Source organism: Clupea harengus, chromosome 4 (assembly GCF_900700415.2).
Source record: "Clupea harengus chromosome 4, Ch_v2.0.2, whole genome shotgun sequence".
Lineage (NCBI taxonomy): Eukaryota > Metazoa > Chordata > Actinopteri > Clupeiformes > Clupeidae > Clupea > Clupea harengus.
In genome coordinates, this window is record NC_045155.1 from 7,724,885 (window position 1) to 7,737,886 (window position 13,002).

At 43.4% G+C, this 13,002-nt stretch overlaps 1 protein-coding gene across 3 annotated transcripts; it reads left to right on the forward strand.

The window, feature by feature from the left end:
- Positions 1–696: 696 nt before the first annotated feature.
- mtg2 (mitochondrial ribosome-associated GTPase 2) lies at positions 697–8,766 on the forward strand. Of its 3 annotated transcripts, none has more exons than XM_031565987.2 (7): positions 697–1,201; positions 1,472–1,619; positions 5,278–5,369; positions 5,834–5,957; positions 6,565–6,717; positions 7,915–8,097; positions 8,212–8,766. In XM_031565987.2, exons 1-7 carry the CDS (start codon positions 1,025–1,027, stop codon positions 8,328–8,330), a joined length of 996 nt encoding a protein of 331 aa, XP_031421847.1. In that variant the 5' UTR covers positions 697–1,024; the 3' UTR covers positions 8,331–8,766. The 3 variants fall into 3 exon arrangements, with proteins under 3 accessions (XP_031421847.1, XP_042563554.1, XP_012686205.1); XM_042707620.1 differs by having other exon boundaries at positions 5,281–5,369; XM_012830751.3 differs by lacking the exons at positions 5,278–5,369; positions 5,834–5,957; positions 6,565–6,717; positions 7,915–8,097; positions 8,212–8,766 and adding exons at positions 1,780–1,895; positions 2,000–2,218; positions 2,495–2,633; positions 2,938–3,803.
- Positions 8,767–13,002: the final 4,236 nt, after the last annotated feature.

Here is a 13,002-nt window from a genome sequence, read left to right on the forward strand (position 1 = left end):
CCCTTACTCTTAATTTTGTTGGACTTTGTGTGTTTTATTCCCCGCCAACACTGAAAAAAAGGAGAGGGGGTTGTAGCTCAAACGGGTCATTCGTGAGGCCGTGTGCTAGTGCTTGCTTGTACCACTAGGGGGAGCTCCAGAGTCCGGTCAATGCTCCCGGCATGGCCTCTGAATGGTCAATGCCACCTGCACTGAAGTCCACAGTCTGTCCCATGACCGGTCAAAGCCTGCAGCACCTTGCTCAAACTACTAAACGTACTACCTCAAGGTAACATATAAAATAGACTGCAACCAAAGATTACATCAATTTAAATATATAAAAGTTTTCACAACATTTAGTGTTCTGAAAATGTTTCAACAGACCAACTTACGGTAGTCTGTGTGCCAGGGCCCCCAGCAGTTAGTGCAAGGTGCTGGAGGCATTAACCAGTCACGTTCTGGAGCTCACCCTGGTGGTACTAGACAGTATTAGCACACGGTCTCAACATTGTCCAGTTAGAGCTACAACCATAGACATTTATACCTTTATATGTCTATGGCTACAACTCTTTCTGGAAAAACGACTATCCTCACTGTTTGCTGTGAAGTAGATTTACTCCACCATACACACTCCAGCCCATTCAGTGGCGCTAATGCTGCTGAACCGTTGGTTTACCAACCGGCAACAACAACGTAAATGTGCTATTATGTTTAACCCTATCCAGACACCGTAGTTCCTTTTTCAACTTGTTTGCCTCACAACAGTCTGGAGATTCCTTAGCTACCATATTTTTGTGTAATGGCACGTGTGAATTTTCCGGCTGCCTCTCCATTGTGAGACTATTTCTTATATTAATTGCAACAGCTCTTCAGTTAATTCAACATGATACGACAGTTTAAAGTTCACCCTACTGCTTCTCAAGGTTGTGACACCGTTATCATCACTAGCTAGCGTTAGCTACGGGTCACTAGTCGCACACCGGATAAACTTCAAACAGACACATTTTATTGTATTTTTTATACATGTTATCCGAGTGGATTCGCAATGTTCACCAATCAAGTTTTTCAGGTTCAAACTAGTATTCTTTTACAATGGAGCAGGCTGGTCAGGCAAACGTCTTTTTCGAACGTACTGTTCAAGAAACCATTTTCCACAACTTGCGCATTGTGTGGGAAGACCCGTAGGATGCAGAAAAAGAGCGAGATATCAGAGAAAAAACTGGTGAGTCGCTATTCCAGGTTATAGCAACGTTACAGCATTTCAGTCTAACTTAACTTTGGTAGGACGGTAATGTGACTGAAGCCTCATGCCACCGTATGTTATTTCCGATGTGCACTGTCTCAATTCTGTTTCAAGTCTGTCATACAGAAATAAACTTATGTCAGATAAATGGCAGCAGTGCACTGCTTTAGACCTAGTTGGGTTTTCAGTCTTTGAAAGGCTGAGGCAGTTAACACTAACGCTTCTTGTTCGTATTTTCCTCTCATGCAGACACGCTACTTCGTTGATTACCGTAGGGTGAGGTTCGTTGCTGGTTCAGGGGGCAAAGGGGCCTGCACATTCCACAGTGAGCCAAGGAAGGAGTGGGGAGGGCCTGATGGAGGCAATGGGGGAGATGGTGGAAGTATAACTCTCAAAGGTAATTGTTTTCTATTAATCTTATTTGCTAATTTGCTAGGTACTCTATAGTAGTTATTATAAGAGACTGATATTCCACCATACAGGAATATTTCTTTCTGTCGGTATGTTACTTTTTGGATGCGGCCTGAATGATCAGTGGTGTCCTGATTATGTTCTAGTCGACAGACAGGTGAAGTCGCTGTCAGCAGTATCGGCCATATACTTAGGTGTGGACGGAGAAGGAGGAGGCAGTAAAAACTGTTATGGGCGCAATGGAAAAGCCACTTACATCTCAGTGAGTCATCCAGACCCTAACAAAATACACCATTGGTTTCACTGGTTATACCATGTACAACGGGCGCTATGAAATACTGAACCTTTTTTTTCTTTGTGGGGCAGGTGCCAGCAGGTACCATTGTGAAAGAGCTTGGAGCTCAGGTGGCTGACCTGTCGATGCACAGTCAGGAGTTTGTGGTGGCTCATGGAGGGCTAGGGGGAAAGGGAAACCGCTTCTTTCTGACCAATGAGAATCGCGCGCCAATGACAGCCACGCCCGGGGAGAAGGGCCAAGAGCGGGTTCTGCAGCTGGAGCTGCGCACCATGGCCCATGCTGGACTGGTGAGAGTCTGAAATGGCAACTGGAGTCAGTGTGATCTCTCAGTGAGATTTTTCCCCAATGTAGACTCTGCATTGAAAGCCTACTGCAGTTCAGTCTACCCTATGAATTTCAGGGCTTTTTCGTAAGCAGAATATGCTATCAGTGACAATGTGTTTGTATGTAGAGAAAATGGTGTATGCTGTTGGTAGTCCATCCATTTTGTCTCCTCAACTAGCACCTTTAAGCGTTTTTAGATATCACAGGCCCATCTTCATGGAACTGTGTATGATCCCTAGGTCGGGTTTCCAAATGCTGGGAAGTCCTCCTTGCTCAGGGCCATCTCCAATGCCAAGCCAGCAGTGGCAGCCTACCCTTTCACCACACTCAACCCTCATGTGGGCATAGTTCAGTACAGAGACTACGAGCAGGTGGCAGGTACGTAGTACAGACTGTGAAATATGTGGACCTCAAGAGTTGTAAGGTCCTGCTTCTCTGTTTGGAAACACACCCTTCTGTTGAGTTTGTTACAGGGCTCTTGTCATTGTTCTGATTCGTCCTCATTGTCATTGAGACGCGGGTGTGTTTTGTAGGTAATACTAGAGCCATGTTGTAACTCCACAGTCTTAGTTTAGCATCTTCGATCTAATACATTTATTCGTTTTTCTCCCCCGTAATTCCCCTTTCTCTCTCTTTCTCTCTCATCTCAAACCTTCCCATCTGGTTGCTGTTTCTGCCACAGTGGCGGACATCCCTGGCCTTATCCAGGGAGCTCACCTTAACCGCGGCCTGGGTGTGTCCTTCCTGCGCCACATTGAGCGCTGTCGCTTCCTGCTCTTCGTTCTGGACCTCTCCAGCCCCGAGCCCTGGGTGCAGCTGGAGCACCTGCGCTTCGAGCTGGACCAGTACGAGCCAGGCCTCTCCCAGCGACCCCAGGTCATCGTGGCCAACAAACTAGACCTGCCCCAGGCCCAGGAGAACCTGGAGGCACTCAGAGGCCAGGTCTCACAAAGGGTGATCCCTGTGTCTGCCCTGACAGGCCAGAATACAGAGGAGCTGATCTTGCACCTCCGAGAGCTATACGATGGCTACATGCAGACAGGAAATTGCTCCAGCGGGCAGAGTCTTCTAACATGGTAGCTGTGTTTGGTCAAGGCATGGGCAAGACATCTGTGAAGTGGGATCCTTATAAACTGAAACGCTCACACTGTCTGGTAACTCTTAGTGTCAGAGTTGAACCCCCAGTGTACAGCATTCAAATGCGATGGATGAACTGGGGAGGCAGGCTGAACGTCTTTGTTGGACTGAAGTTGTATCAGTATCAGTTGTATCTCTGTGAATGTGTGTGAGTACTCATACTTAACAGCAGGAGTGCTGGGCTCCGTTCCTGTTTATCTGTTTAACCGATAGTGTTAGTGGATGACTCCAGGAAATAGACCAGGGATTGCACTTCTGTCCATCACAAATACAGGCACTGGCTTCAGCCTCAGCGCACAGATGAAGAATGACTGCACTATCCTAATGTATGGGCAATTTGAAGAGATCTATTGATAAGATGAGAGAAGCTGTGTAATGTAATATGTAACAAATAAATTGTATTTATTTATGCACCGTTGTTTTACCACTGGGTCTTATCACTGAAGCATTACAGGTCCATTATAAGAGAAATAATGTGGTCTGGTTTTCATGACATCACCACACCTTTGTGAAGTCATAGATGTTGTTTGTGTCTTCACTTCTGATGTTTACAAAACACCCTTCTAAAAAATGAAGTACGTGTATGCTTTTCTTTGCCTTACCTTACCTAACACCTAAATGTTAATTGTGGGTCATTTTAGACATGTCCTGTGTCGCTGACAAAGAAAGCAAAAACAACAAAACACAATTGGCATTCAGTAGCCATAACAACCAGCTATTGTTAGACAAATTATATTTGCCTTTTCTGATTACTGGGTCAGTGTAAACGAAAAAAAAAATACATGAACAGAAACAAACAAACAAACCAACCAACCAAAAAGCAGGGGAAGGAGGAGCAAAAGGGATAGTTTACCATTCATGGAGAAGGGAAACACTGATGTTCTGAGGGATGGTTCTCTACACTATTGTTCCTGTTTGTTTTTCAAAAGCACAGCACAGTGGAGCAGCATCTGCGCCAGAGCTGCGTGGTGTTTGTGGCCGTGTGTGTGTGGTCAAAACAGGGCATGTTTTCTGTGTTGTTGCTGACTGGACTTCTAGCAACACAGGGGGAGGGGCTAGAGGAAGGTCAGCCAGCTGAACCGCGAGGTGGGTCTCACCTTGTCAGAGTAAACAAACAAACCCCAAACAAGGGTGGGATCATGGATGTTGAGTAGGCAGCGCAGAGATGGGTAAATGGATGGGTTTTTCTCTGTTTGCTAATACGGTTAGCCATCCCCTGAAGGATACTTTTGTCATTTTTTTTTCAAGTGATCTAAGTCCAGAGCAGTGGCCGCCATCACTCTCCAGACGGTAAGCAAGTGATCTAAGTCCAGAGCAGTGGCCGCCATCACTCTCCAGACGGTAAGCAAGGGAGGGAAGTGCAGAGTGAAGAGGAAGGGTGGGAGTGGTTGTGTCCTCTCTCAAACGTCACAAGTGCTGTGTCAGGCTTTGTGGCTGACTGACCACACAGCGAGTGGGGGAGTGGGAGCCAAAGTTAAGCACGAGGCACTGTGCCTCACTGGTGCCCCTTGCATCATTCTCCAGAGGATGAAGGGAAGAGAGGAAAGGGAAGCAGACATCACAGGGAGAGATAGCAGTGGAGGCGCCCGTGCTGGTTTGTGTTGTCCTAAATTGAATGCACTGCAGTACAAAATGCCCTTAGCGAGACTGAGGCTCTTCTTTCATATTGTCTTAAACTCAGCAGTTGTCAGCAAATTCATGGACTCAAAGTACTTTTCTGGAGCACGGCGGCGTTGTGTTGTTCATTAGAATTGGTGTCACTGACGAAGAAGGAAGGCCTATACTGCTTTTCCTATAATCTATAATGGGTAGATGCTCAGATTTAGTGTCTGCTTTGTATTGGTTGTATGCGTATTTTAAATCTCATGTTTCTTATTTTCTTCAGCAGATCAGCATGCCAGTGAAATGGATGATGAGAATGACAGGAAGTCCAGAGCTCTGTGGGATTACCTCAGTCTAAATCAGCCCTTGGAGAAGGTACAGAATGAGTTGAACAACGTAATATGGGTCTTTTTTGTCCATTTTTCATTAGATGTACCCTAGCCATGAAAATGAAAATCAACAAACATCTTCACAGAAGTGCAAGAATTGGCTCAAAACCACATTTTTAAATTTCCCTGAAGGTGAATTTAGAGTCCATCCATGTCCATGACATAGCACTACAGCCACAGGAATAAAACGGCAGTATTACAAAGCATAGTATATGTATCAAACAGGTTATGTGCAGCTTTAGTCACTCAATGTGATATTCCCAAACGTTTTTCTGCAATTGTCTTCAATTTTACACTGACAGTATACATAGTAAACCATAGTTTAGATTAACCCAAGGCAAGGAATGGCAGATGTCTCTCCCTCTGTGATCACTATAGATAAGAGCTCTGGGTGTCAGTGACCTGTTTTCTGTGTGCACCCTGCCTGATAAAGCCTTCTGTACATCTTAGAGTGATGTGATCATTGGACTTGGCTGTCATGATGTGCGAGTAGCTGAGAGATCAGCTGAGCTCTTCCTGGAGGGCCTTGCCCCTTGGCTGCTTTTTACTGGTTACCTTGGCAACCAGACAGCAGGTGAGACCAACCTGTGACCTCACTTGTATTCATAATTTTGACATAATAAACCCGTTTAAATCACCTCATTAAGTGCTGGTTCTTACTGCTTTTAATAGCTTACATCTTAACACTTAAAAGGCACCAGAATGTCTGCAACACTTAGGTCAGCTGAGATGAGTGTACTCTCTCCCTTCAGTGTGCTGCACAGGCAAAATAATTGCAAGGTCTCTTTCGAACTTTTCCAAATCATCAGTGCAGCTGGAATCTCTGAAATGTCATAGCTTAGTGTGTCCGTCCCCCCCCCCCCAGCCAATGAGACCCGACAAACATCCTTGCCAAAAAATTATTTGTTAGTTTATTAGTATGAAAATAGTAATGTCGAGCAGAAGGGTGTAATAAAGAAGTGAACCGCTGTAGTTACACACAAAAAATGTACCTGTCAAATCTTTAGTGTAAGAGAAGGTGTTTGAAAATTAAGAGTTTAATAGATCAATCATCAAACAGGTCTGTAACAAGTGAAATCAAAACATGAATTTATCAACAGTAAACCCATTATAAGCCCTTTTAGTTTGTCATTGGTCCTTAACATGCATGTTGGACCCGTGTGTTTGTCTGCGTCCATCAGGTGCGTGGACACGGCCAGAGGCGGAGGTGTTCTTGGATATCGCACTCAATATGGGGGTCCCACGCAGAAGCATCCTACTGGAGACGGTAGCAACCAACACAGGAGAGAACATCCGCTTCTCCTACCAAGTTCTAAAGGACAGTAATGTACCAGGTAATATACCCATGCCTGTTTCAGTGAGAGTGCTCAGTTGAAATTCTGCTTTTCTGATGTAGTAGTATCACCTGGTGACAGCTAGAGGGCAGTGTGGGACTCTTAATAGAAGATGGTCATCAATAAGGTGCTGGAAGACAGCTTAATTGTAACAAGATATCACAGCCTCAGTTGGCTGGTTTCAGCATGGCATTACTCTTGAACGATCAAATGTATACAATCGAGAGGTTGGAAAATTGTCTCAAGTTACTTAAAACTACTGACTGAAGAGTGTGAGTGTCCTAATTACATTACTGCAGATACAGCCTGTGGCTCAATCAAACCATTAAGAAGCAGTCTGTGATTGTAATCTATTAGATTCATACATTATTACAGCCATTCAACATGTTGCTTTGGGAGCACAGAAGTGAGGGGTGTAATTTAAACTGGCTGTTGAGCTCAAATATCAACAAACCTTTTAGCAGTAATTATAACCTACCCACCTATGAGCAAAGAGTAGGTGTGAAAGGGAAAGACTGAAAGAGAACTATTCCGAGAACAATAGACTGGTTCACACTAGACTGGTTATACATCCCAGTAGGCATGATGGTGAACACACCTTAGGATTGATAGACACCCTAAGACAGGTTTCAAACTTGAGATTTACTTCCTAAGAAACTTATTATGGGCACACCTGACATGCAGTCAAGCTGACACATATGAGTGCAGAAGATCTGGCATGGATACCTTACCCTGTACCCGCGTCTTCCAAAGAAGGGCAGATGCATTGCTCAGTGAGGTGTGACTGGTCGCTGTCGGCGTTGTGAAGTGTAGATGTGAAATTTGATGAGACACTGTCTGTGTTTTAGTGTGTGTGTGTGTGTGATAGAGATGAAGAAAGTGTGTGATTGCTTGTGTGTATAAACTATATATTTACCGCTTACCCAGTGAGTATATGATTTCTCTGACTCTGAGGTCTTCTGGGCGAACTTCTGTATGACCACATTCATCACATTTAGACCGCAGTGTCTGCTGTTGCAGTCATTGGCTCTGCATGTCTACTGATGGAAACGAGGATGAAAAGAAAAAAGAAAAAGTTTGATTCTTACGGGTCCTCTGGACATTTGAGGCCCTGCTTCTGGAGTGTCTCTCATTCTTTTCTCATTCTGTTTTGTGTCCTGCTGCATTCGCTTTTCTTTCCTCTTCCACCTCTGGCAGTCAGTAAGCTGATTCTAGTGCAGCAGCCTTTTATGGAGCGAAGAGTCATGGCTACCTTTCTTCACCAGTGGCCCGAACCAAAGGGACACACTTGCGCCGTCATCACTTCTCCACGCTCGGACATGGCGTCATATCCCAATGCCAGTGTGGGCAGCAAGCATGACCTTATTTGCTACATGCTAGGTAACTCAGCACAAACTGGAACCAGTTATGTCAGCAGGTGTAAATGGAGGTCACGGTACAACTTTCTCTGCTGTGGATTGATGTCTGACTTTTTCTCTCCCAAATGTTTTTTAGGGGTCCTCGAGCGAATCAGAGACTATCCACAGAGGGGATACCAGGTTAAGCAGGATATTTCATCTGAGGCCATGCTAGCATATCAGTGGTTCTTGCAGGCGGGTTACCGTCCACAGTGAGAAACTCAGTCCAAACACACCAAGACCCAATGTCTTACATGTGTCTTACCGAAATAAAACAAGACCGGAAGGGTTTTTCAAAACACACTCTGACACTTGACCACATCATAGCTCAAAAGAAGATATTTATTCCTGAAGTTACCAAAGCAGTGTTTTATGGGAAGTAGGTTAATGAAATAATGATATGTGTGTGCATAGATAGACCAACCCGGAGGAGGTTTTGGCAACAGTCAAAGGCTATGGTTACACTGAATGGTAAATGTGACTGAATTCTGTTTTTGGCGTTGGCATCAGATAAGTCATGCCAGTGTGAGTACAACACAATTATTTGTGTACATACATCTGATATAGATATATTCCAGTGTAATTTATGCATTGGTCCCATAACATGGTATTCATGTATATTTACAAACCCCCATTTCAGATATTTCACTTTGTGTTTGATCTGCTGATTCACACATCCAGTGTGTTTACATGATGGTATAATTCGAATCTTTGCTTAGTCGGACTATGCTTTCTTTCGAGGGTAGGTGCTATTATCCCAATGTACATGGCAGTGAATAAATCGAATCATTGGCCGAAAGCATGTCATATCCGATACGATAGGTGGCGCTGTTTTTATTACAACTAGTGGTGATACAGCCCTTTCCGCTTGACCTCTTCACCACTACCAATAACAACAACAGTTGATTGAGCATGAATCGCGTCTGTTCATCGGTCCAGAAATGCGTGTTGCCTCTTGGGTTGTTTGTTTGTTTGTTTGTTTGTTTCTTTCTGCCAGGCCGATGTGTTTATAAGTTACATTATTCAAAGGTGAAAGATAAAAGGCGAGAGAAACGGACGCACATTCACACACGCGCAAATAATGGGTTACAGCCTAAACGCATTGCCCTTCTGCCAGTTGCATCAAATTGTTTTAGTACTTCTTCGCTGTCGATTTCCAAATCTGTGTGAATATTCATGAGTGCAAGTCCAGTCAGTCTTTTCGTAGATAGATACAAGACCTTCAGGACGCAATGAATGTTTGGCTAGAAATTTGCCGAACTTTCCAGGGCTTGATAAAGTTCACTGCGTAACTCATTTAGCTGTTTCCAGCTCTGTATCTGCATCGTCAACGCTGGGCATTAGTTGTCTGTACTCCGATTTTATAGTTTCCCCATTTTAATAAATATTCGTTCATGATATATTTTTCTTCTTCTCGCGTAGCAGAAGGTACGCACAGTGCCTACGGCTGCATGCGCCACTGGAACTCTGTGCAATTAATACAATACATAATAGGCTAATTGATACAATATCTCCTCGTTTGAGTGTGGTTGTTTGAGTGCAATGGGAGTGTATGATCGATGTTGTCTATAAAGGTATTTAGGGGAAAATATCTCGATCCACCTGTCACGTCTCTGTCTTTAGAGGGCAGCGCCAGATAACTGAACACAACTAAAGTCAGGCGTGCCTCGCGGGCACAATACCAAATTTCATCATATTTGATAGAATGAAGGACATATTAGTTGTGAATAGTATCACCGAGTTTGATAGGTATTGGTCAGGTAATAGCCGAGTGACAGCTGATTTGCTTTCTGATTTGACAGTACCTTTTCGTGGTTTTTTTCAGCGCCAGATAACTGAACACAACTAAAGTCAGGCGTGCCTCGTGGGCACAATACCAAATTTCATCATATTTGATAAAATGAAGGACAAATTAGTTGTGAATAGTATCACCAAGTTTGACAGGTATTGGTCAGGGGAGACGGCCCAGTGTTCCGAAAGCCCGATATTCCGAAATCTCAATATTCCGAAAAATAGTCCCCCTGGCAAAATGTAGAAATATTTTAAGTGGCACAAAACACTCAAAGCATTTCGTTTGCACAGCAGAGCGGAGACGCTCACCGGGCTATCACGCATATAACTTTTCCTAGGCAATATTTGTTAACTTAGCCTACTCTGGTTTTGAATATGGGGTAGGCTACCACTCATCCGAAGGAAATCACCGGCAGATTGTCGCAGGACATTACGCAGATCTTGTCAAGCACTGACAAAGCATGCATGCGTTGGCAATCATACAAATATTTTTGTATCATCGCGATGCAAATGCATGTGTGTATAATAATATTCTGAATTCAAGTTAATGCTTGTGAAATAAAGGCATTTATATGTTTATGATTGTGTGATTCATTGGGATGTGCATGTGGGCAATAGTGGTTCACGTTGCTGTACTCACAATTTCGGAACAGCGGGCTGTCGGAAAAATGGGCTTTCGGAACATTGCCATGGAACCTTGGTCAGGTAATAGCCGAGTGACAGCTGATTTGACAGTACTGCTGTTGTTTTAAGCAAATAAAATGTGGAACGTCCTTATACGTGTTTAAGGAGGGGTTGTAAAGGTGCTCATATCTTCGGTCCTCTTCTGTTATGTTTGTTCATAATCAACAAGAATAAGCTTGTGAGACAGTCTGCAGGATATTCATAAAAAACCGTGTCATTAGTATGAACATTTGAGACAACTTATCCCTCTTTCGTCTTCCGGGTCACGACCTGGCAGGGAGAGAGGGAGCATGCGCAAAGACGCAAAGTCCAGTTCCTTATCCAATTCACCGTTACATGCCGCAATAGTCGAACTATCAACTGGATCGGATCGAGTTATCCAGGGGTGTTAGTCCGACTATGTGCGGTCCGACTACGATCCGACTAAGGTGCTTACATGAAACGGATAATGCGATTTCAGTCCGACTAAGGCAGTTATTCGAATCCATGTAACCACGGTCATCCATTCAAACTGCACTTTTTGTGCATGTCTAGACAAAGGGCTTTACTCATTCCTCTGCGGCACATAATTAGTTGTGTGCGTCTACAAGCATTTCTTCTGAATTTGACTTTTGGGTCATGGGTTGGGTTCTTACAGGTACAGTGCCCTCCAGAATTATTGGCACCCTTAGTGAATATGAGCAAAACAGGCTATAAAAAAATGTCTGCTGTTTATCCTCTTGGTCTTTCACTCAAAATATTCACAAAAATCTTACCTTTTCATTGAAGTAAAATTATTGAAAGAAAAAATAAATCTTGACATTAAATAATATTTCTCTCCAAAACATGCGTGCCACAATTATTGGCACCCCTAGAAAATTTTATAATTAAAATCTAACTGAAGTATATTTCCAGTCATGTTTTACATTTTTGACCACAAGTTGTTGGGAGGGTTGCCAGAAAAAAGCCTCTGCTGTCAATCAACAACAAACTAAAGCGCCTACAGTTTGCCAGATGTTACTGGGACTTTCAATGGGACCGGGTAATATGGTCAGATGAGACCAAAATAAAGCTTTTTGGGAACAAACATGAGATTGACACAGTCATTTTTGTGCATGTCTAGACAAAGGGCTTTACTCCTTCCTCTGCGCCACATAATTAGTTGTGTGCGTCTACAAGCATTTCTTCTGAATTTGACTTTTGGGTCATGGGTTGGGTTCTTACAGGTACAGTGCCCTCCAGAATTATTGCCACCCTTAGTGAATATGAGCAAAACAGGCTATAAAAAAATGTCTGCTGTTTATCCTCTTGGTCTTTCACTCAAAATATTCACAAAACTCTTACCTTTTCATTGAAGTAAAATTATTGAAAGAAAAAATAAATCTTGACATTAAATAAATATTTCTCTCCAAAACATGCGTGCCACAATTATTGGCACCCCTAGAAAATGTTATAATTAAAATCTAACTAAGTATATTTCCAGTCATGTTTTACATTTTTGACCACAAGTTGTTTGGGAGGGTTGCCAGAAAAAAGCTTTTGCTGTCAATCAACAACAAACTAAAGCGCCTACAGTTTGCCAAATGTTACTGGGACTTTCAATGGGACCGGGTAATATGGTCAGATGAGACCAAAATAAAGCTTTTTGGGAACAAACATCAAAGGTGGGTTTGGCGTAGACAGAAAGATAGCCATGCAGAAAAGCACCTGTGAAGTATGGTGGCGGATCTTTGATGTTGTGGGGCTGGCCGTGGACATCTTGTTAGGATACATGGTATCATGGACTCCATCAAATACCAGCAGATATTAAATAAAAACCTAACAGCCCCTGCCAGGACGCTTAAGACGGGCCGTGGTTGGACCTTCCACCCGGACAATGACCCGAAGCACACCTCAAAATCTACACAAAAATGGTTCACCGACCGCAGAATAAAGGTTTTGCCATGGCCATCACAGTCCCCCGACCTAAACCCTATAGAAAATCAGTGGGATGAGCTGAAGAGGAGTCTACAAGCGTCGACCTCGGAATCTGAAGGATCTGGAGAAATACCGTATGTAGGAATGGTCTCAGATCCCGTGCCATGTGTTCACCAACCTCATCACGCATTATAGGAGAAGACTCAGAGCTGTTATCTTGCCAAAGGGAGGCCGTACAAAAGGGATGAATAATTGTAGGGGTGCCAATAATTGTGGCACTGATATTTTTGAGAAAAATAGTTGTTCCATGATAAGAATGTAATTTTTCTTTCAATTATGTTACTTCAATTAAAGGTTAGATTTTTTTTTGCATCTCGTTTTGCTAATTTTTACTAAAGGGTGCCAATAATTCTGGAGGGCACTGTACATGTGCAATAGCAGCACTGTGCATCAACATCTAATGTGGACATGTGTGTGAAGGTTTTTCAGAAGCAAAAAGTATGTGAAGATATTCCAT